Here is a 26,363-nt window from a genome sequence, read left to right on the forward strand (position 1 = left end):
AGTTGCTATAGCTCATAATAAGTCATTCCATAAGTTTGACTTGGTAAAAACAGGCTTCTACATTACAGGTACAGGCTTCTATATTTTCATCCCACGCTGTAAATAAAACATCTGATTGTAATTTCTTCCATTTGTTTTGATTTTCTGTTTATATTTCGTTGTTATTTCGTCGCCAACATGGCAACCCATAAAGCCCATGTTAATTTTTTAAATTTTCAAATCCATTTTTTGTGCTTATATTTGAGCCTATTTTAATTTTTTAATGGATTCTGCACTTCTACAAGAAAATATATTTCTAACGGTATGCATAGAATTTCCCTACGGTGGTGCACACGAGCTGAGGAAAAAGGTTTTAAAGAAACATGCTTGCCTATTAATATATAGATAGATGCAATTGAACAAAAATAAGATACACTTGCTTAAGTTTTAAGTGATACTCGCACAGAATGTTTCTCCCCTCTAATCATTGAAACCAGTTGTTTGACTTTTACGCTCACCAATGACAGCAGATGATATATAAACTAAATCATACTTCAATTGCTTTTAACAACAAATTTTTGCTTTATCGCTAATACTTTAAAGAAATTGAGATTTTGTCTTTTTTTTATTGGGATTTAGTATATGGTAATACAGTAGACTCCCTCTTATCCGGACACCTCGGGACCAAGGCCAGTCCGGATAACGGGTTTTCCGGTTAAGCCGATGTCCCCAAAAACTCGTTAAAACGGACTGTTTATGGTGTTATTCGACTTAAATTTAGGAAAGCACTGTATAGACATGTGATCACTGGTCTCATATCTTTCCCACGAGAACAGTAGTTTCAGTATCACCCACTTCCTGCCGATTTAGTCCGGTTAAACCAATGCGCTGATAAAAATTGTCCGGTTAAAGAGATGTAATTTCCGTCGAGTGTAGTCCGGTTAAACCGATGTCCGGTTAAAAGGTGTCCAGTTAAAAGGTGTCCGGATAAGAGGGAGTCTACTGTAGTTTGATGCCAATTAAAACCTTCAGATGTAATTAGTTATTACTTGGAATGTCTCAGTACTTCAGAAATTAAGTTCTGGTGGGATTTTAACTAAATAATATGTACCATTTATTATTTTTCTAGTTATAATGGATTCCTACCCAGTGGTGATAGAGGTCGGAGAAGAAGTAAATTTGTTCTTTATAAAAGAGCCACACCTAACGGGGTCAAAAGATCAAGACACTATGTGGTCAACACTCCACATTCATCACAGGTCTGTATCTCAGTCAATCAGCTTATAGTGTGGTGGCTTAGAGACAATATCGGCAAGGATCGTGACCTGATGGATTAAAGCTGCAGCTTTTGCACATTTCTTCCATACCCTAAATACAAACAATTTATGGGGGGGTGCCCGATTTTTAGGTCCGCCATCTTGAAATACGACGCCATCTTTGTTTTCTATAGAGGAATTGAATTATTCATTGAAAATGGCATAATATCACCCAAAAGGACACATTTACGCCATTTTGTATATAACATGTTTTGTTCACAATTAAATTTGCTATAAAATGAGATAAAAACCACTTCGATAACTTAAATAGTCTTGAAGATATAAACTGTTAAAGTTTAAAATTTGATATATTCCTCTACGCTACATGTAGTTTTTGCTATATATCACCCAAACGGTCAACGGTACGTATCTGTTATTATGATATATTTTATTCGTAATTAAATTTGCTACAAAATGAGATGAAAATCTCTAAATTAACTTAAATAGTTCGGAAGATATAAACCGTTGAAGTTATAAGCTTCTTTAATTTCTGTATGCAATAGGGCCGTGATTCTTAAAAGTCCCCGCGCTTTGTTTTTTCTGTACGTATTGCGTCAGAAGACTGCAGATTCACACATCAATACTGGACCTAAAATAGTACTTTTTAAAGTACTTCTTGACTTTTTTCGCCCAAGGGGGGTCGGCCCACAAGGAGTAAGTTGAAAATCTTAAATAAAAGCATAGGCCATGATGCATATCAAATTAAAGAGATTTACCTGTAGAACGCGTTACCACAAACTGCACTATAAAAGGACAAGTGGGTCAAAAGTTGTACAATTTTATAGTTTTGCTTATTTATTTATTAATTAATGGTCAACACCATTTCATCTCATCTTGATGAAGCTTGGAAAGTTCCCTCGGGGTCTTAAAAATGGTAATGTGCTGACCGTTTTCAAGAAAGGTGACCCATCCGTCAAAAGTTATCGTCCAGTGGTGGTACAACCTACATTGGCTAATATATTTCCAGCAATTCTACTTCATGGACTCTCTTCTTCTTTGAACAATGTCATCGTGCCCTATCAACATGGGTTCAATAAAGGGCGATCTACCTTGACCAATTTGGTTCTGTACCAGGATGACATAATGCAAGCCTTTTCTCGTAACCATAAGGACGATTCTGTCAATTTGAACCTATCCAAGGCTTTCGACCGTGTAAGTCACACTTATCTCGTGGCAAAGCTTGGTGGATTGGGGATCACTGAATCATACTCGTATGATTTGAGGACTATTTGTGGAATCACTTTTTAACAATGAAATTTGCTGGAGCGAAGTCTTGTAAGATTGAAGCTTCTTCTGGTGTACCTAAATGATCTCTACTGGGACCAATTTTATTTTCAATATTCATTAATATATGGCTGACGTTGTCAAAGATTCTTGACAACCGGGTTCATTCGCTCCTATTCCTCTGATAAGACCACCATTTTGAGAGAGATGCCTCAGGGCTCTGTTTTAGGACCTACCCTATTCCTGCTCTTCATTAACACCCTTCCATCTTGCATATCAACCGCCAAACCAACACTATTTTCTGATGACACCTCACTCTCCATTTCCAGCCGCACCATCAAAAGCTTGGAGTTCACTACCTTTCGGGAAGCAATTAGCTTAATCGAGTGGTTTGATTCCAACTTTATCTCCGTCAACGCCGAAAAAACCCAACTTTTGCACTTTTCTATTTCAAAGAGACTCTCTAATGGATTCAGCCTACTTCTGGATGACACAACAGTTCATCCAACTAACAGTGTTAGGTTTCTGGGACTGACACTATATAAACATTTTGATTTCTCAGATCACATTAAGCAGGTTTCAAAAAAGTCAGTTCTGGAATTTTTGTTCTACGTAGTTTAAAGAACACATCTACCTTCGAAGTTCTAATATCCGTATATTACAGACTAATATATCCTCATTTAGCGTATGATATAGCCTATTCCTATAGCGTATGCTATACCTATATGGGACTATAAAATTTTAAAAACTAAATTTCTATTTAAATTCCAAAAATCGGCTGTACGAACAGTTTTATCTCTGCCCAAACGCAAATCATGTAAAAAGTTTTTCTCAGAATCGAAATGCCCCCAGCAGAACATCAATGGAATTTCAATGTGGTTTATGCAAAATGGAATGCTTTTGAATGAATTCAAGTGAATGATAGTTTCATTCAACAGGACCCCAACAACCTCTCTTTTTAACTATTCAATAAATGGGAACTTATTAGATCCCCCCTTATTAGATTTGTGCACTTGTTAGATCCACCTCTGTCAACGACCTTGGAGTATCATTTACATCATATCTCAACCCTGATGATCAAGATAACAGGTTAACAAGGAAAGCAAACTCAGCCCTTGGTTTCATTCTGAGATTATCCAGAAATGGGTTCTCTGTGTGGGCTGTGCTCTCCTTGTTGGAATATTGTTCTCCTGTATGGTCCCCATTTATACAGTTGGTCGTTCACAGGACATCGAAAGAGTGCAGCTCTTGTTTTAGAATCGTAGGACTTCTTCTGGGATACCCATTCAGGGATGTACCCATTTGAGGATCTTCGACAGCATCTTCGGCCAAACCACTTGAGTTCTCGAAGGCGTATTACTGACCTGGTTATGAGGAAGAATCTCATTGCAGAACTTGACTCTCCTGATCTGCTGAGCAGGGTAAATTATCGATGCTCCAGACCATCCTGATCCCAGAACCTATTTGAAAGGGGATATCATTCTACAGCATATACCTACAACAGCACGCTACCAAGACTACATCGTTTGGGAAACAGTATTTATAAAAATCTCGAAATTTTCTCCTCAAGTTTTATTACTTTTAGGAAATAGCTGCTTGCTTGTTTCTCATAATCCTTGGTGGTCCATAATACAGTAGAGTGGTCCTATGATCCAGTTTGTTATTGAATTTCTTGTTTGCTTTCATATTTATTAAAATGTTGATACATGTTGATAGAATTTTTAAATATTATCACATTAAACCGATCGATTTATGGAATTCCAGATTTATTTACATCTTTTTATATTCAATTCTTGATAAGTTTGTTGTACGTTTATTCTTGTTGATCATTGTTTTGCTTGTTAATACTATTGTTTGTTATGTATGATCCTTGTTGTTAAGTTCCGTTACGTATGTTATATGATATGCAATGAGATGAAATGGTGTAGACCGTTAATTAATAAATAAATAAGCAAAACTATATTATTGTATAACTTTTGACCCACATGTCCTTTTATAGTGCAGTTTGTGGTAACGCGTTCTACAGGTAAATCTCTTTAATTTGATATGCATCATGGCCTATGCTTTTATTTAAGATTTTCAACTTACTCCTTGTGGGCCGACCCCCCTTGGGCGAAAAAAGTCAAGAAGTACTTTAAAAAGTACTATTTTAGGTCCAGTATTGATGTGTGAATCTGCAGTCTTCTGACGCAATACGTACAGAAAAAACAAAGCGCGGGGACTTTTAAGAATCACGGCCCTATTGCATACAGAAATTAAAGAAGCTTATAACTTCAACGGTTTATATCTTCCGAACTATTTAAGTTAATTTAGAGATTTTCATCTCATTTTGTAGCAAATTTAATTACGAATAAAATATATCATAATAACAGATACGTACCGTTGACCGTTTGGGTGATATATAGCAAAAACTACATGTAGCGTAGAGGAATATATCAAATTTTAAACTTTAACAGTTTATATCTTCAAGACTATTTAAGTTATCGAAGTGGTTTTTATCTCATTTTATAGCAAATTTAATTGTGAACAAAACATGTTAAATGCAAAATGGCGTAAATGTGTACTTTTGGGTGATATTATGCCATTTTCAATGAATAGTTCAATTCCTCTATAGAAAACAAAGATGGCATCGTATTTCAAGATTGCGGACCTAAAAATCGGGCACCCCCCCATAAATTGTTTGTATTTAGGGTATGGAAGAAATGTGCAAAAGCTGCAGCTTTAATCCATCCGGTCACGATCATTTTGCTAAGCCACCACACTATTACTTGAACATAACACAAGGAAAGTTATAACAACTGGGAACATGTAATTTTGTGAAATTTATAAGACGTTTTTGACTTGGGGTGAATTATTTGTTGTGAATCGTTTAGCCTCTAATTGCCGTGTGTCACAAATTTTAATAATGACATGTTTTATAAAGTTATTTGAATCCTTTGAAAATAAATTTAATTGATTAATGTAGTCTTAAATTTATTACAAATTGTATTGTAATTAGGGATGGACGGGTCCCGAAATTTCGGGAATTTTTCGGGAAAAAAATATTCCCGATTATCGGGACGGGATTACATTTGACTCGGGAATTTTTCGGGACGGGATTTGGTCCGATCGTCGGCGATTTTTCCGCTTCGCGAGTGCCGATAACGCCGTTATTGCGAGCGATAGGTCCGCGAACGCAGGAGACGAAGTCATTTCGACGATTACGCCGTGACCGCGGAGTCATAACGACGATCGCGCCGTGGCCGCGATTATTGGACCGACGATCGCACCGTGACCGCGAGTCATAACGACGATCGGGCTGTGACCACGGAGTCATACCGACAGTCACGCCGTGATCGCGAGTCATACCGACGATCATGCCGTGACCGCGAGTCAAACCGACGATAGCCCCGTGACCGCGAAGTCATACCGACGATCGCGCCGTGACCGCGAGTCATACCGACGATTGCGCCCTGACCGCAAGTCATGACGACGATCGCGCCGTGACCGCGAGTCATACCGACGATCGCGCCGTGACCGCGAGTCATGACGATGATCGCGCCGTGACCGTGGAGTCATAACGGCGATAACCCCGTGACCGCGGAGTCATACCGACGATCGCGCCGTGACCGCGAGTCATGACGACGATCGCACCGTGACCGCGAGTCATGACGACGATCGCGCCGTGACCGCGAGTCATGACGACGATCGCGCCGTGACCGCGGAGTCATACCGACGATCGCGCCGTGACCGCGAGTCATGACGACGATCGCGCCGTGACCGCGAGTCATACCGACGATCGCGCCGTGACCGCGAGTCATACCGACGATCGCGCCGTGACCGCGAGTCATGACGATGATCGCGCCGTGACCGTGGAGTCATACCGGCGATAACCCCGTGACCGCGGAGTCATACCGCCGATCGCGCCGTGACCGCGAGTCATGACGACGATCGCGCCGTGACCGTGAGTCATACAGACGATCACCCCGTGACCCGCGAGTCACAAGTTTCTATAGGTACCTGTAAATTGTTACCCATTTTTTGGTTTTTATAGATCAGTGCCACAAATGGTAAAAATTGATTTCGTATGTCTTTTTTGGTAACTGCAATACAGTACTTTCTTTTTATGCACAGAAAAAAATCCCGTCCCGTCCCGTCCCGAAAATCGGGAAGGAAATAAAAATCCCGTCCCGTCCCGTCCCGAACTAAAAATTCAATCCCGTCCATCCCTAATTGTAATTCAATTGTCTTCCCTTCTGCCTTGATGAACCCGTACTGAAGCCCCATCACAAGAATAACACTCTCATTGAATAGTCATTGAAAAGTCTTTAATTCAGTCTTTAAACAATACAGTATTGTTATTGACATCGCCATTATTATTGTAAAGAGATATAAGATGCAATACTTATATAATTAATAAATTAGACATTAAAAAAATCCAAAATGTAGACTGCCCTTCATTTAACAGGTTTAAAATAATTTAAAAATAGGCAAACTTAACAAACTTAAATTATGAATGACAGTGGGTCTTTTTTAAAAAAGGCTAATGGTTTTCACAGGTGTAACAATTAACATAGAGGGACAAAATTTCTATCATTAAATCACAGATGGAATATGAACTCTTCTCTTGAAGTCCACAAACAATCTCGATCCTAGACTCTTCATGAATATGTTATAGGTTACGTACCTTTTTGTGTCGTTAATCAATTATTTATTATAAAATGACTAGTTTCGTAGCGTTAAAGCTCAATTATCAAATCCCCAAAGATCGCCAAAATTGTCATAAACACATTTAAGCTTATTAACAATCTCTTAAACTGTAAAACAAAAATTTGTAACATTAGTTTTTTCACCATTATTGTTGTGAGAAATATTAAAACACTTTGTTCTGAATTGAAAGTGAGCTGTGTTTTCAAAATTCAGGACACAAATTCTTCCCACATAGGGAACATGCCTACGCACTACAGCAATGACCTCTTGGTTGTCTGCCAGGTTGGCACCAAATCTAATAAAAGTTGATACACAAAAGAAAATTGAACATCTTTCCTTTACCTAAACAATATATAAACACGATTTAAAAGTTAAGAAAAAAAGAACCATAAACAAAACCATTTGGTCTAAAATTATACATTTAAATCAATTTGTTTTTAGCAAATTTCTCTTATAGGGAATAAGCTATTACCGTAGGTCTCATGGTAAGACCTAGACCCGGGACCGATTTACTTTTTCGTTTGGAGGTCCTCATAGGCCAAAAACACCATCCGTTCAAATTCATATACAGGGTTGGGCAAATGTGTGGATACCCCTAGTTAACTTTTTAATGGGTGACACCAGGAAAACTAAACTCTACATACCTTCATAAAAAATAAAATGCACTTTTTGGACGGTATCCCAATTTTTCCCGGGACCCCAAAATGGGGTATTTCGGGGGCAGCTCAACAATGTTAAATGTAAAGCCCCATCGAGTGACACCTCATTTTAAAGGCCTTTATTAAAGAAGAATATCAGCGAAAACTAGAGGTCTCTATCTCAACCCAGTACGACATGGTGGTCATTTTAAATTTTCATCAGCCTGAGAGAACCCACTTAAATGTTGGCATCAATATCCCATATTAACTTTTTAGCGGGTTATACCAAGAAAACTAAACTCCGCATACCTTCATAAGAAACAAAAATGCACTTTTTGGTCGGTATCACAATTTTGACCGGGACCCCGAAATGGGGTATTTTGGGGGCAGCTCAACAATTTTAAATGTAATGCCCCATCGAGTGACACCTCATTTTAAAGGCCTTTATTAAAGAAGAATATCAGAGAAAACTATAGGTCTCCATCTCAACCCAGTACGACATGGCGGTCATTTGAAAATTCATCGTACAATTTAACCTCATTAAAAGTTTCTCTCAGGCTGATGAAAATTTAAAATGACTGCCATGTCGTACTGGGTTGAGAAAGAGACCTCTAGTTTTCGCTGATATTCTTCTTTAATAAAGGCCTTTAAAATGAGGTGTCACTCGATGGAGCTTTACATTTAAAATTGTTGAGCTGCCCCCGAAATACCCCATTTTGGGGTCCCGGGAAAAATTGGGATACCGTCCAAAAAGTGCAGTTTTATTTTGTATGAAGGTATGTAGAGTTTAGTTTTCCTGGTGTCACCCATTAAAAAGTTAACTAGGGGTATCCACACATTTGCCCAACCCTGTGTATATATATAGCCTATATATGTGTGTGTGTCCGTTAGCGTGATAACTTGAGCAAAAATGATCCGATTTTGATGAAATTTCAAACAAACGTGTAAACCTAGGTTTATTTGAACGAGTTTGCAAACCAGCATAATCGGACATTAGGACAGGGGTTTATGGGGGTTTTATGGGTTAAAAATGGGTTTTTTTCTCTTTTTTGACCCTAAAAACAAAAGATTTTGCAGTTTTTTTTCTAATCCATTTTGTGGAGCTTAAAAAAAGAAATAATTTAGTATATTGAAGCGCTGTTGTATGCCTAACGGTCACGAAGAAAATTTGAAAAAATTGTAATATAAAATTCTCATGTTATTCTTATGGAGGAAATGAAAACTGTTGTAGTTTACTTGTTTATGGATATAATGTTGATAAAATTTGGCAAAACTATTTATTTCATACTATACCATTGACACGGTCAAAAAACACTTTTTACCTTCCCCGTAGCAGCAAACCTAAGTACTCGTCAAATCTAATGTTATTAAAATTGGGAATAAATATGTCTTATTTAAGGAAATATTTTAGTAAAAATGTAACCAGACAAGTTGAAATTCGCTTAGTCTGCAGGTTTGCTGCGGCGGGGTTTTTTCTAGCGTTGATAAAAAAGAATCTGTTTAGAAGCTTCTTATAATAATCTATTTTTTATTATGTATTAAATTCTTGTATTGGGAACTCACATGATACAACTGCTAAGCAGCGCTTTAAAAAAAATGTACACACGCTCGCTTAGCAAATTAAACACTTTGGTTTAGTACTGAAGGGTTGTAACATCAAAATTTAACTGTAGCAAAATAAGTGTTAAAATAGTTTTCTCAACACATTAACTAATATTTCCTATGGTGGTAATTTTTACAGGCAATCTTGGATTCAAGACAACACTCAATATCATACACTCTGTCCAGAAATCAAGCCATTATTGTTGAGTACATGCCCGACGAGGAAACAGACATGTTTCAGGTAACATTTTTAATATTTCGATCAATATTAATCACAATTTTTAGTTTCTCCCCTATATGTATATATAATATGGAGAAAGTATAGTTTTGTCAAAATTTTTGAGTTTGAGTTTTGAGTGGATATATCGGTTTTGGGTCCCCCTGGGCCCCAAAATGTGGTTTTTGAAGTGATGTCTGTGCGAGTGTGTGTGATGGTGTGTGTGGATGTGACAGAGCTACAGACTACACCCATAGTACGATTTTGATGAAATTTGGTATGTGGTACTAATCCATGATATCTCCAGGTGTTTTTTTTCATTTTTTTGAAATTTTGATTTTTATTGGGATTTTCCCATAAAAACCCATAAAATAACAGAAAAATCAGATTTTCTCGGAAATGGCCCGAACGATTTTTATAAAGTTATAGTCCTTATATTCTGAACAAAATGGTACAAACCCCATTTCCGTAAAAATTACGGTTCAAAAGTTATTGTAACTTATGTTATTTTCCCATAAAAAAATTCCATTTTAATATAAAAAAAAATTAATTTTGGAAAAAAAACCCGGTTTTGATTAAAATTAATATGTAATGGCCCTTATAATTCTAAATTAAATAATACATCCCCCATTACTGCAACAATTACAGCTCAAAAGTAACCCTAGAGCAAGGTTATTTAAAAAAAAAGAGGTTGCCTCAGTCGCGCATATGACGTCCACCCGCCGCCTCGGACGGTGCTGCTTTTAATTCACACAGCTACCACCTGTCAAATTCTTTGTTATTGTTGTTAGTATTTGTGTAAGTTCCGTGCCATTAAATAAACGATTAAGTAAAAGCAAGTAAAAGTAAGCTAGCGGGCGGGAGTGTGACGTTATCCGCCAATCTGATCTATAGATTTGTTTACGCCACTACCACGGTTGTAAAAGTACAAAAATTATCGTTCATCTGGCAACTTTGATTGAAGTTTAAACTGGAACTGATCTATCTGCCAGTGCCAAGACCCGATGAGATTGCCATCGATGTTCCTTGCAATAACTTATCGGCTTCTAAAACTACAATGAACACCAATATGGATTCAAGTGAAAAAATATTACGCAATAATAGCTTATTTTTATTTGTTTACCTAACCCGCCATGTTAAACTTCCCTATCCTAAGCGTGATGTATACAACTTCCTTACTACTCGAGTGATGTAAAGTATCAAAAAACTCACTCGGTGATGTAATGAAACCCATTTAAATAACATTGAGTGGATAACTTAAAAAATATAACTCTATGGAGCCAACGACGTTTAACGCTAGAAATCAGCTGTGTGCTTGAATTTTATTGTTATTGTTATGTTTTGGAGAATTTTCCTAACCTAGCTTTTGTTTGTAAATGAACCTTACTGTTATAAGATGAGTGAAATGGGTAATGAAAAATATTGTTCGTAACCTCCTGTATATTGTCGGGTCAGGTAAAATCTTGTACGTTACACGTTACGCAAGAGCGTGTTTACATCACTTAGGTAAATTATGCAACTCGCTTCGCTCGTTGCACAACTTTCACCTGCGTGATGTAAAAACGCTCTTACTACACTTGTAATGTAAATAGCTATATTACCCTACTATATTTTGGTATAAAATATTTTGATGACAATTCAAAATAAATCTAATACTGTACTCTATAATATCTTCAAGAATCATCTGCCTATGATTTACTAGTCATGAGACTCCATTGTTGACTATCGACTAATGTAACTCGATGGATTCATTCAATGCTTTATTTTGTTTAACTTGCCGTATCGTTATCGAGACTTATTGTTGACTGTTGTATGTTTTAGGTAGAGGTGTGCGGATATCCGAAAAATCGGGTCGGATTCGGTTCGGGCCCAAATTCGATATCCGAAACTATCCGTTATATATCAGACTTTTTCGGATAGACAATATATTTTGACGTTTTGGACAGAAAACTAAATCTCCATAGCCACCATTAGTTTCCCGGGACAAAATTACAGCAATACGTTTCCAACGACCTAACAGCAAACAGCAAAGAAGCCGTATGATGCAATACTGATAACTAGTTTAGTCGTTATCGGCTGTTTTGCTTTACAATTAGATTCGTCTGGAACGAACAGACATAAAGCAGAAAAGAACTACCATGGTCAAATGAAAGTCAACTCGTGCTTGTCTCGCTCCTGATACTAGGGGCGCTGCGTAATAGTTTTTTTTACAGTACTGTTTCAAAGTAGAAAAATCTAGCCTACTACTGTGATGTTAGTAAACAATAGATTTAACGTTTCCCGAAAAAAAGTCAGAATAGAAACAATAGAAAGGTAACACAATAGAAGGGTGGGAGGGGTTGGGCAATGACCTCGAAAGGAGCGCGGGTATGAGTCAAGTAGGACCGGAGGGGGAAGGGGTGGGTAAGACCTTGAAGCTATATATAGACTTGCACTACTTCCCTACTTCCCTAAAGGACTGGCTGGTGAGTGGTATTCCAATCACAGGACAAGATACGTTGTTTTTTGGGTATTCATTGCCCGGTTTGACTTTGGATTGTCTTACTGTGTAGAAACTTTGAATAGTAAAAAATAAAGTTAGAACTAACCACGATTATTTAGCATTGATTGTGTACATATTAAATGATTAAACTATAGGGACCATGGATATATACAAACTTTTGTTGTGATTTTAATTTCAACATCAAAATACAATATTGCACAATCGTGATATTTTAGGTCATTGACCTTTAATATGCATCCGGTATTGCTGTTTCAGAAGTTGATAAATTATAAATTGATATTCCCGTAGTTAAAAAGAATTATTTTATAAACCTATAATAATAAAGCAAAATCATAAAATCTTACACAAAAGATAACAATAACGGAAATTGTAAAAAGGGTATAAAGATAACAACGTCGTTATTCTTTCTCTTTGTTCTTCTATTTCTTGGGTTTCCCTTCATCACGCATTCAACAAGTTGCCATGGTTACTAATCACCCATGTCGTTGTCAGCTTTTGTGACATAGCGCACAGCAGGGGGGTAAAACTTGACAAAAATCGGTTAATTTTTACCTATTATTTAATTACCAATGAATGTACTACTTTATTGGTATTTGGTACTGTATTAATAATCGGTCAAAATGGCTGATTTTTGTCAAATTTTACACCAAATTTATTGAAATTTCAAGGTTTTCAATAAAACAATTACAGTATTACCAAATATTTGTATTCATTTAAAAGATTGATTTGTGGTATTGGGTTCCCCACTGAGTGCAGCCGAGCGGCACTAATGAGGGTCGGACCTTCTTGGGGGTGAACAATAGACGGCTTATCAGACCCTCCCCTCCCCCGTGGTCTGGAGAAAGCTTGTAAACAAACTATTACACAAGCGTGAATTGACATTGGGCTGCTTCAACTATAATTTTGTCAAATGAACTGTGATGTTTCAAAATCAAAAACAATAATTTGGGACCATACTGCTTAACAATAATGGACTGCAATTATTGTTGAACATACAATCCATTTTTAACAAACTAAGATTATACGATTCAAATACAATTAGCTTCAACTATAATTTTGTCAAATGAACTGTGATGTTTCAAAATCAAAAACAATATGGGACCATTCAGGGTGTATACCAACCGGGAAAACCGGGAGAACCGGGAAATAACCTTGAATTTGAAGGGACCTGGAAAAAACCGGGAAAAAGCCGGGATTTTTGGACCGATTCCGTGATTTTTATTTTTGCCCCAGTAAAAGATTGTAGTCGTAAAATGCGTCTTGCCGTTATTGCGGGCGCCGACGATGACGTTTTCGTGACCGCGGGAGACGACGATGACGTTTCCGTGACCGCGGGAGACGACGATGACGTTGACATGGCCGCGGGAAATATTCATGATTTTACTGACGACGATGACGTTTCTCGATAACTTCTAGAGGCAATGATGATGTCTACACGGCCGCGGAAGATTTTCGTCATTTTCCGTGACCGCGAAAGACGACGATGATGATTTCTACACGGCCGCGTGATATGCTCATGATTTTGCCGTGATTGCGGCCGACGACGATGACGTTTCCGTGATTGCGGCCGACGATGATGACGTTTCCGTGATTGCGGCCGACGACGATGACGTTTCCGTGACCGCGGGAAACGACGATGACGTTTCCGTGACCGCGGGAAACGACGATGACGTTTCCGTGACCGCGAGATCAACGATGATGTTTACACTGCCGCGGGAAATATTCATTATTTTTCCGAGATCGCGGACGACGACGATGATGACGTTTCCGTGACTGCGGGAGGCAATGATGATGTCTACACGGCCGCGGAAGATATTCGTGATTTGCCGTGACCGCGAAAGACGACGATGATTATGTCTACACGGCCGCAGATGTTCATGATTTTGCCGCGATCGCGGACGACGACAATGACGTTTACGTGATCATCGATGATGTTTACACTGCCGCGGGAAATATTCATGATTTTGCCGAGATCGCGGACGACAACGATGACGTTCCCGTGACCGCGGGAGTCAATGATGGTGTCTACACGTCCTCGGAACATTTTCCTTATTTTGCCGTGATCGCGGACGATGATAATTACTTTTACGTGACCGCGGGAGTCGATGATGATGTCCACATGGCCGCGCAAGATTTTTGTGATTTTGCCGCGATCGCGGATGACGATGATTACGTTTCCGTGATCGCGAGAGACGGCGATAATGTATACATACCGCGGGAGATGTCCAGGATTTTTCTATGATAACGTAAGACTGTGATGACGTTTACGTCACTGTGGGAAGCGACCACACGACCGCAGGAAATACTCAGGATTTTGTCGCCGTAGATAATGTGTTCATAAAAAATTTAGATAATATTCAGGATTTTGCTGCTATCGAGAGAGACGATGTTTCCGGTAGCCTTAAGTAATGCTGATAATGAAAATTATTACTATAATAAGGATTATTATTTTTTCAACACTAGCTCACTGGACTTTGTTACAAATTTGATGTGTATTGTATACTTTAAGCTGCAAGTCTTAAATTGATTATAGTTTAAGTGGAACCAAACAGATACGCGGGAACCTGGAAAAACTTTGAAAAACCAGGAAAAAACCTGGAATTTCACTTTAATAAAATAGTATACACCCTGATACTGCTTAACAATAATGGACTGCAATTATTGTTGAACATACAATCCATTTTTAACAAACTAAGATTATACGATTCAAATACAATTATAAAAATTATCTTGGTATTTTACTTGGGGTAATGAAGTTATGTAGGCTAGTGTAATTCTCGGTTCATCAAGGTTCTACTGAATTATGTTTGGCAGTGAATAAGTGTAGAATGCAATTTATAAATTCAGGGATATACACCTTTTACACAGTTATAAAGTCTAATTTAATTGCCCAACATCAAATCGTGAGCTAGAGCCCATCTTAGTGCATAAGTGATGTTTTCTAAACTTGGCAAACCCGCAAAATGACACTTAAGGCCAATAATCCGTTCCAAAAACGTAAGGAAATACAATGTGAAAATAAACTTGAGATAGAACTCCTTGGCTTGTGAGAACCAGGAAACAAGATAAAACATAACCTCAAGTAAACAAGCCCAAACGTTTGACATCAGTCCTGCTGAGCTAAGGTGTTGTGTGAAGATTTCGGCTGTTAGTGTACTTAATTCAAGCAACCAACTTTTGAAAATAAATGTTGTGAATTGTGATTTTCAAGAGAGAGAAAACTGTGGACTTGGCTAATTTGAAATTCTATAGTTCAAAATCGTCATTTAAGTTTATTTACACAGCTTTACATTTTTTTATAGGTTAAAAATACATATGCAGCTTATTATTAACCGCGCCGAACTATCCGAATCCGAAAATATCCGAATCCGAACCTCCCAATATCCGATCCAATCCGAACCGAGCCTCAACTATCCGATCCGAAATGAAATTTCACTATCCGCACACCTCTAGTTTTAGGAAATTGAAAGTAGTAGTAGTCCTCTTGCTAGCTCTGCCGAATGACAATGTTTGTTTGTTGAACATTTGGTTTACACTGGACTAGCCTATATATGAAGTTAGATAGTTGTTTTTTGTAGGAACGGGGATTAAATAAGACATCAACACAAAAACAAATATCATTTATTAAATACGGGCGTAGAAAATCGTGAAGTGGCACTTATAACTACTTGACTCGAATTTTTGAGTGGGAAAAGGTAGAGTATTCGCCCACCCCTAATAATTTTCCTATTTAGATAGTCCTATTAGATAGATTTAGTAATTTTCCTATTAGATGGTCTAAGTCAAAAAATTATTGTTTTCTGACCTGATTGTTTCATCCGCTGCAAACACCACAAATTTTTTCTTTTCCATTTCCAAGTTGATATCTTCTATACATCTTTCATTTTAAAAAGATGTATAAAGTAAATTAAATTATTGCAACAAAATTTATTAGCACATGTGTTGAAACTCTCTATAAAACTTGGAATATAGGCTACTCATAAAGAATGAAAATAAACACCACAAAGAATATAAAAGAAAGTGAACAAAAAAAAATCTAAAGTTTTCTTGTAGGTATGAAGTTACATTGCTGCGTTAGTTTTCTTCTTTATTGAAGCCGTAGGTTAAACTAGGCTAATATAATTTTAGTCCTGATTCCACTAGCCAAGAATTACATATATGCTTTTACAGTAGAACCTCGCTAATCCGACCTCTGATGGTCCGACTCCTCGCTTGGTTTGACCGTGCCGCCAACACAATAGACATCCGCTAACATAACCTCATTGTCCAAGAAAAATACCCAGAAAACTTTATAAATTGTGTTTTTTTAGTCTAATGTGTTGAAATTCGTTGTATATTTAACCATGTCTGCCCATTATTAATATTAAGTAGGCTCCCACATTATTGTTTTTAGAAAACCACAGTTCATTTGACAAAAAATAAAATAGAAGCAAAACAAAGGAATGCTTATCAAAGCTTCAAGGTCAAGCTATCCGTTTTCACTGACAATCCTCTGCTGCTTAGGCCTACACACAACACATCTGTCTGCTGTGCGCTTCCTATGTCAAAAACATTTTGTGATTGGGTATTTGGTAATCATGAAATTTTTAGTAGCTGTGATTGGGGGTGTTTAGTAACCATGGCAACTTGTTGAATGGGTTGATGAAGTGAAACTTAAGAACGAATAGAAGAACAAAGAGAAAGAATAAGCTATGTTTTTATGTCATTGTTAACTTTATCGGTGTATTTTACGACTGTTGTTATGCTATAAGTAGGCTACTATTATTTTATACTCTTTTATGCGTTATCTAATTTTTTTTTTCGACATTGAAACAGCGTAGCAGTAGCCTATGACTGGCAGTAGCCTACGACTAGCAGTAGCTTACTAGACTTTCTAATGTTCGGTTCTTTATTTTGCTGTACAATGTTTGGCAATTTGTTTGCTTGAGTTAAAGTTTGAAAAAGCTGTGATTTTAAACATTACAGTTTTTATTACTGAACCAAGAATAATGACATAACATAATTATCATGACTGTGCAATAGCCTACTAATTGTATTTTTATACCAATTTTATTACCAATATGCAAATTATTATAAAACGGTTTAAGTACCTTTTGCGTCAAACGATCCTTTATGTAGTAAGTGATAACTACAGCTGTTTCATGCCGCTGGGGCACATCTTCAGGTTGTAGAGCGTCAAGATAAAATAGCTGTCATCCGTGGATGATTTTGTCAAAATAAATAATTACACAAAAAACACGAATAAGAAAACATTTAAATACACGAATTTAACAAATTGGTTTTTTAGGGATGGACGGGATTGAATTTTTAGTTCGGGACGGGGTTTTTATTTCCTTCCTGATTTTCGGGACCCGATAAAAGGGAGCGGAACTGTGTTCCTTCCTGATCCCTTTTTACAGCATTACAATAGATCATCTCACATTTTACTTCTTCAAGGTTAACTGATGCATGGACTGGGATTTCTTTTAATTCGCAAAAAGGTCTAAGTTGATCATCTAGAGAATGTTCAATGGTTTCAACATTAGAAACAATAGATGAAACCTGGTCATATGGCTGAGTTTTGCCATTAAGATCAATTGGACCCATCAAAACATATCCGAAACTACTTTGGTAAGGAACGGGGTAACCTTTTGGAGCAGGCATCCGCCCGCCATCTATTACCTCAGGGTGCAAGTCTGCACCCAACAAAAATTCAATTTTTCCTGGTACGTCAAAAGTAGGATCTGCAAGTTCTGAATGTTTGTATCCGTCTTTGATACATTCTGGAAGGGAGGTAGAAGGCATTTGAGATGTAATTTTCTTCAGAATCACAGCATTAGTCTGAAGGCGAAGTTCAGAATCAAAACGAGGTTTCAGAGTGCACGATACAACTCCTTTAGTAGATAAAACAGTAGATTCTGCAACACCAGATACATGTTCATTGAATTTCTTTCGAGGAAGGCACAGGGGCTGACAACAATCTTCAGTTATAAAGGAAGTCTGAGATCCAGAATCAATCAAAGTTCTAACTGGTTGGAATTGACCTGATCTATCCTTTATATGAATTAAAGCAGTTCCTAACTAAACTAAAGAAGACTGCTGCATGTATGCAAGGGACTTGACTTAAGTTTTTCAGCTGGTTGAATGGAATTTTCATTAGGACCTACTTTATTATTCTGCCTTACCCTAACCTGAGCCTTGTTGGTTAGGCCAATATCATCATTATGTAGTAAACTGTTGTGTCTTGCTCCACATTTAAAACAGCTAGTTTTTGAAGTACACTCATTTAGTTTATGCGAGATCCGTAAACAATTAAAATAAGCATTTTGTGTTTTAATCCAATCCCTACGCTGAGCAGGAGTTTTTCGTCCAAAACATTCACATTAGGGATGGACGAGATTGGATTTTTAGTTCGAGACGAGACGAGATTTTTTATTTCTCATAAAATTTTGAGACGAGATCGAGACGGGATTTCCCTTCTCATACTCAACGGGAAATGCACGTTCAAAATTTTTACCTGATTTTGTAACATTGTTAGATGACTGTTTAAATACAAAAATAATGATAATAGGCAAGAATATTTACAATCTTTTATTAAAAAACATCAGCATAAAATTTTTTTATTAATCACGCCTAACTTTTTAAAAATGCCTACGATTAGGAAACATAGTGATATCAGTTAGGATAGAGTTCAACTTATCCTAAAATAAAATAAATCATAAAACAAAAGCAATATTAATTTTTTATAAAATAGTTAGGTACTGTACTTGTTTTGACTTTTTACAGTAATAAAACATTCCTCACACTGCTTACACTTAACAAAACTTCTCAAATGTTATTAAAGTAATATTATTAAAATAGTTAAAGTAATATTTACATTTAAAGAATTAATTAAATAAGAACGCCTTCGCAAAGGAAACGCAACTACAACACGCTCCTGTATTGCGGGTATTGCATTGACTTTCTGCAGGCGTTTTTAATTTTTTTTTTTTTTTTAATTCTTGTCTTGATAAAAATCTCGGCCAAAACAAAATCTCGTCTCGTGTAACGAGATTTAAAATTTCCCGAAATTTCGAGACTTGACCATCCCTAGTTCACATTTATAAATTGTGTGAGCTTCCTTGCAAAATAAGCACTTTACTGCATTGAGATTAGATACACAGGCTCTGTGATGAAAATAAGGCTTATTATTAGTGTATTGCTTATACGGTTTATTTGTAAAAACTTCTGTCACAGAAGTTTGAACAGTTTCAAGAGCTTTACACTGTTCATCTAGAAAACTCAAAAATTGGTCAAAAGTAGGCAATTCAATATCAGAATGTTTGAGTTCAAAATCAGTGCGCATCTTATGATAGATTTTGCAAACAACAATGTGAAGCAAGAGAAAGCTCCATTGCTCAACAGGTAGGCCTAGTGTTTTTAAGTCACTTGTATTTTCAGATAAGGTATCAATGAAGTTTCTCAAAGCCTTTGGAGATTTTGAAGTTACTGGAGATATGTTTTGTATTTCATCCAAGTAACATGTAGCAAGTTTACGCTTATTTTGGAATCTAGATACAAAACTTTGCCAAGTAATGGTATAATTGACATCAGTTATGGGGAGATTCTTTGCTAACCTCAATGCATCATTTGTACATGAGCCAATAAGGTACATGAACCGCTCAATGTTTGACAGTGATTTATTTTCATGCACTAGTTGCCTAAATAAATCATAAAAGGTGGGCCATTCTTTGAAATTGCCAGAAAATGTTGGCAAACTAATTTTAGGTAACTTTGCTTGGCTTTGTACGGGCAAATGGTTAGTTTCAGATCTAGAACTAGGTGGTTGTACTTGTTCAATTTCGGGAGGGACAATCTTTGACATAACAGTTAAAATGTAGTAATATTTGTCACTAACATTATCAGAAAGCTCTTCTACTTACAATAGATGCTGTGCACAATAATTGCACAATAATTGCCATTTTTATCAATTTCTACAGTTTGAAGATTACTGTTTTTCACCAAGGAATCAACAGATTCACATTGTGCTGTTTTCCCATCCAGGAATCAACAAGTTACACAATCACAGTCTAAGCTTTGGGAAATTGGACCTGAATTTACATCTCTTATTCATTTTAATTAATCCGGCTCGAAGGACCATAATGTTTTTGATAAGTTGATAAAATGAGGTTTTGTTTGAAAGTAATAATTGTAAAATAAACTTTAACATTCACTCACTTCATTTATGTTCTTTATTTACATTATAATTCTTGTACTATTTGTTTTGGTTTATTTATAACATATGTTTCTATTTCAATGTTTCTATTTCTTCTTTGTACAGTATATTATAACTGTGTCTTGTACTGTATTGGGTTGATTATATATATATATCGATTGGGCCTTAACACAGCAACGCTTTTTTCATTTATACAGTCCACCACAAAAAATTACATCTATTTTAATTTGAATTTTATAGTACGCCGTGAGGAGCAGTTCAGGAGGCAAAAACATGGATTCATACATACAATATACTCTAAGTGCAGTAGTTCTATCAGATCCATGTTTTAATAATTAGGGTTTCTGTGTAGATAGTGGTTCTTTAAAGCAAAATGTAAGTAGTTAATAATAATAATAATAATAATAATAATAATCTTTATTGTCATTCAGCAACATAAAATTACAATAGACAACGTCAAAAGTCAGGACACAAATGTGACATCATGCTTAAATCTATACATCATCCTATGAAACATTGAACATTTTGTTGCATAAACTGTACATACAGGCCTAAATATTTAAATTTAAAATTCTAAGATTGAATGCTTTACACCAATTTTATACAAAACTTAAGTAAATAATGCTTCAAAACTAAACAATTTGTAAATATTCAGGAAATTTATAAAAAGATTTTTGGTCATGCAGGCTGCCTCCTAGTGGCCAATAGTGTTAAGAGTTCAGAGTAATTATTTGTGTTTAAAAAATCGTCTATAGAAAAAAAGGCTTTGCTAATTAGCCATCTTGATAATGTTGATTTGAAAAGGTTTATGTTATCAATTTCTCTAAATGGAATGGGAAGTTTATTGAAAAGTTGTAATTGTAAATATTTATGGCTTTTTGTGAATTTTGAAAGTCTAACTGGTGGGATGTACAGGTTGTTTGATTGTCTAGTTGAGTGGTTATGTATTGAGTGACATTTAGTAAAATTTGTAATGTTTTGTTTAACAAAGACTAAATTATTAAAAATATAAATACTTGAAAGTGTCATTATATTATTATTTATAAAGAAAGGTTTGCAGTTGACTTTATTTGGTATATCAAACATGATCCTCAGGGCTTTTCTTTGCCAAGTAAACACCCTGCTGGCCCCACAGCTATTTCCCCAGAGAATATTTCCATATAATAAGTGCGTATGAAATAAACTATGGTAAACAGAAAGAAGTGTGTGATTTGATACACAGTTTTTTAGTTTTCGCAATAAAAAACAAACTCGTGACAACTTAGATATTACATTGTTGGTATGTTCTTCCCAAGTTAATTTTTTATCTAAGAAAATACCTAGCAATTTAACAAAATCTGGATTTTCAATTTGGTTTCTACGTAGTGTAAAACATATTTTCTCTGTCTTATCACTATTAATTTCAAGAAAATTACTCTTAAACCAATTATTACCAATATCAATCATGTTATCAATTTCCATTTCTGTGTTAAGATTGTCAGAAGGCCAAATAAACGATGTGTCGTCTGCATATAGAACTGTTTTACAAGGCATAGCATTTGGCAAATCATTAATATATAATATAAACAATACTGGCCCAAGTACTGACCCCTGCGGCACCCCAGCAAGAACCTCTTTAAAAGCTGATGTTTGTTTGCCGGAAGCTACATATTGTTGTCTGCCACAAAGGTAGGTTTTAAAAAAATTTAGTTCCTGGTTTTTTATACCATAAAAATCCAATTTCTGCAAAAGTATGGTGTGCAGAACTGAGTCAAAGGCCCTGCTGAGATCCACAAGGGCCAGACTCAGATAGTTGCCAGATTCAAATGTATCCAGAATATCTGACACTATGGATTCAACAGCTAAAGTTGTGGAGTATCCGGGTCGAAAGCCAAATTGATTGCTATTCAGAATTTTATTATTTGTTAAAAAATCAAAAAGCTGTATTTTAACACAATTTTCAATTATTTTTGAAAAAACTGGAACCATTGAAATGGGACGATAATTGGAAACAGAAGATATATCTCCTTTCTTGAAAATTGGCACTGTTTTGCATATTTTCAGACAACTTGGAAATGTGGAATTTAATAAGGCAATATTAACTAAATAAGTTAAGGGTTCTAGAATGTATGGAGCTATATATTTGACAATTTTGTTAGAAAAGCCATAAAAATCTTCAGAGTTAGAGGAACTAAGTGATCTTATAACTTTTAAAATTTCAATTGATGTTACCGGATTCCAGGAAAAATTGGTATTAGAAACATTTTCCTTATCTAAAAAGTCGTAAAAATGTAACCCACTTCCCCCTCCATTAGAGAACTTGTCTAAAATTTGTTTTCCTACATCAATGTAATAGTCATTAAATTCGTCAGCTGTAATTGGTGGATCCGACTTTTCACTTTTAAAAAATAAACCACTTTCTGACTTAACAACTTTCCATGCAGCCTTACATTTGTTTTGTGAACTATTAATAAATTCCTCATTATATTCTATCTTAGCGGTTTTAATTCTAGTTTTATATTTGTTTTTGTAAGATGATAGATATTTTTTTAGGATGTCATTGTTTTGATAAGCTGGTATTTTAGTCAAATCCTTGAGGAGTAACAGAGTATCCTTCATTTTCTTAAGTGACTCATCAAACCACAGGTTATTTTTTGTACTAACTTTGTAGTCCTTTCTTACTCTCTTAGATAGTCTAGGACAGTGATAATTGTAACAATTCTGAATACAGTCAATGAAACATTTAAAAGCAACATTAACATCAGCAATCTGAAAAACCGGCTCCCAATTGATGACACTTAAACTATACAAAAACATATTAATCCTTTCTTTTGTTAACAATCTAAAAGAAACTTCTTTGACTATATCAGGCACATATAAACTACTTGAAAATGCAAAATGTAAAATAGGGTGATCAGATATTTGTTCTTTCAAAACTTTACACTGAAATAAGTTTGGCTCAATGTTAGTTGCAATATTGTCAATACATTTGTTCCCTTTGGTTGGGTATTTAAAGATATAATATAAATTGAAAGATTTTAAGACATTGACAAGCATTTTTGTGGGATTATCATTCTTTAAAAAATCAACATTAAAATCTGCTCCTAAAATTAATTTACAAGATGGTTTTTTTTGTAAAACAAATGTTAAAAGGCTCTCTAATTGATTAAAAAATAAATTACAATCAGAATCGGGGGTTCTGTACAGAGATATCAAAGTTAAATTGAAATCCTTAATGTAAGTACATGATGCTTCTAATGAGCCAGTGTGAACAAGGTGTGAAATATCTATCCTATCATATGAAATATTTGTACTTAAAATTATTGAAGAGCCTCCATGGGGATCATCCTCTCTGCAAAAGGAATCTGCGAGAGTATAACCTTGGGGAATGTACAGCCTAATTTCATCTCTAAGAAGCCAATGTTCATTCAATAATGCAATATTGCAATGGGATTCCTCTAATACTAAAGCCAATTCACTTAACTTATTCCTTAAAGATTGTACATTTACATGAATTAAATTTAAATTAAATTTATTGGAGCTACATCTGGCATTATTTGTGACAGGGCCTAATGCAGTGGAGGATCCCCTATTAGAGTATCTCCTAAAAAATGAGAATTTACATTTTCTAAAACACTAGCACTGGTTTCACTTTCATTGACACTTTCGGTACACAGTGACACAGAAGGTTGTTGAGGGGCTGTTGATGATGAAGTATCGGCTGCCTCTGTAGGTTGAGAGGAGGGGGTGTTGGATTTGCAGGGTGAAGTCACAGCTACAGTTACATCTTGCTTGGTTGTCATCGTCTGTGAATTATCAACCGCAGAACTTGGATTGTTGTTACAGGACGGCAGAGGAGGATATTCTTCCATTGACAGTAAATGTCCATTATCAGCCAAAAGGGGACGTCCGTTGCCACTAGGCATGCCTGTTTTGCCTCCAGAATCTTCATTTTGTCGTGCTGATTGAAGTGACACTATGAGTTTCCTAAGGTGTTTCACAAAGTCTCTATACGATAACTTATTATATAATTTCTCCGAAGCATTTTCATTGTAGGTAACAATTGTAATTGATGCCCCTGTTTCCTGTTTGAATTTCAACAGATTGTTGATGAAGTGGTGTGGTGAGATGCGGTCCCGTGTACATCCTAAAGGGGAGCATATCAGATTTTTTAGCTCTTTCCGTTTAAAGTCTTTGGCAAGCTGATCAAAAACTGCATCGTACGTAGCATTGTATTTATGGTAGTTTTTCGAGTTTTGGTAGTATTTTTGCTTTGTTACTAAGCTGTAGATTGTGGCTCCCTGTTTGGATTTTTGACAGGTCAGGTTTGAATCGCAGTAATCCGAGTGACTTGGCTTGCCAAACTTTTCTTTAAAGACTGTAGCGACACCTTGACTCATCTGTTTGTCACTATCAAAATCGGCGGAGATACAATGAGCAAAAGCGTTTTTGCTGTCACCTGAGTACAATTCGATCACAGTGTTCATGTCAGCTTCCAATAGCTGTACTCTAGGTTTTATTGATTGTAATTGTAACAGGTTACTTTGGAGATTAGTTGCAGATGACTTGCTATGCTGAGGTTGACTGGAAGTTCTGATGTGATTCATAATAAGTCTGGCTAGTTCTTTTTTCCCTTTATTATTTAAGTGTAGGCCGTGAGAAGTGTAGAATGACCTTCTCAGTACCTGAGTATCGATCAGATGGACATTTTTGAATCGTGAAACCAGTTCACTTAGGTAATTATTAATCCTTTGAATTTCTAAATGAATTGTACTGTTGTTAGGAGCATCATGTCTTTGCGGAATAGTGCAAAGTAAAACTTGTTTATCTTTGTCAAATTCTTGCAACTTTTTCTCTATGTTTTTATAAATATCCTTTGTTGTGTTGTTAAGGGTATTGTTAGTTCCTGCGAGTATAGCTATGACATCACTTCTTTGCTTTAATGCTACATCCACCACATGCAATAGTTCGGTATTTGGCATTACAAGTCCGGTTGTTAATATATCGCTGTTACTCATATAATGAATTACTTGAGACACCCCTCTACCCTGGCTGTCACTGACTATGGAGAGTTTCATATGATGTTTTGATATCTTCAAAGATTTTTGTCTTGTTGGTTGTGTACTGGAGTTTACTTTCCTGACAGTGAGATTTGTTTGAGGTGATACCTGTACGGCTTTTTCACAAAACGTAACTTTTGTTTTGTTAGCAATGAGCGAGGTAGCTTTAGCCTTGGAGTTAATCAGGTTTGGTTGGTGGGACACTTCATGATCATCAGATTTTTGGTTGGACTGGATGTCTAGCAATACATTATAAATGTTTTCTGTTGATATAACTGGTATGTTGTTTGTTTTTGGAGGACTGATAGAACCATTGTATTTAAATTTGGCTGATTTAACAGTTGACCATTCCACAGACCCCGTTTCACAAATGTTGTCACCTTTGTGATTTGTATTTGGAGGGTAAATCATTTTTCTTAGAGTTTCTTTGGACACGCTCATATATTGACCTTTGTGAAACCATAAAGCCAGTTGGGCTCTTCTTGTTAATATTATAGACTCAGGAAAAGGCTGTAGCATATTTTCCAATGATTCCAATGAAGGTGTTATACCTTGCATTACACTAGCAAGTACAGTGTCAGCTGCCAAAAGCATATGGATTCCACAATCATGATTGTTGGATTGCGGCGGGGTTTTCACTCTCTCAAATTGAAATAAAGCAGTTGACTTTAAAGAGGCATGCATTTTTTGTGCAACTGTTTGAGCATGACTGAGGTTATAGTCACCTTTTGAGTCCATATGAAAAAAATGGTTATTTCCTTTATCCCAGAGTAAAAGACTCCAGTGTGAGCCAGAACCTCCCACTCCTTGGACAGATGACGAGTCATTGACAGGAATAAATACTAAACTCTTGTCCTCAAGCTTAATAGGTTGTAAGATGTCCATGTAATCTTGTAAAACCTTGATCGCAAGTGTTATAACTGGGCTCATAAAGTGTATTTTTGGTTTTTCACTGCCTAGGG

General features: G+C 36.2%; 1 protein-coding gene across 2 annotated transcripts in view; it reads left to right on the forward strand.

Annotated features, from left to right (window-relative positions):
- Positions 1-26,363, forward strand: part of LOC128982183 (protein pellino) — a 137,104-nt gene that overhangs the window by 38,357 nt on the left and 72,384 nt on the right. For both annotated transcript variants that reach the window (XM_054401249.1, XM_054401254.1), the window contains exons 3-4: positions 1,109-1,238; positions 9,588-9,689. In XM_054401249.1, the coding sequence (XP_054257224.1) occupies positions 1,109-1,238; positions 9,588-9,689 (232 nt within the window). The remainder of the gene's footprint in view (positions 1-1,108; positions 1,239-9,587; positions 9,690-26,363) is intronic.

The sequence above is a fragment of the Macrosteles quadrilineatus genome, unplaced genomic scaffold (assembly GCF_028750875.1).
Source record: "Macrosteles quadrilineatus isolate MER2022 unplaced genomic scaffold, UCM_ALF_1.0 Scaffold_1__1_contigs__length_201487025, whole genome shotgun sequence".
Taxonomy (NCBI): domain Eukaryota; kingdom Metazoa; phylum Arthropoda; class Insecta; order Hemiptera; family Cicadellidae; genus Macrosteles; species Macrosteles quadrilineatus.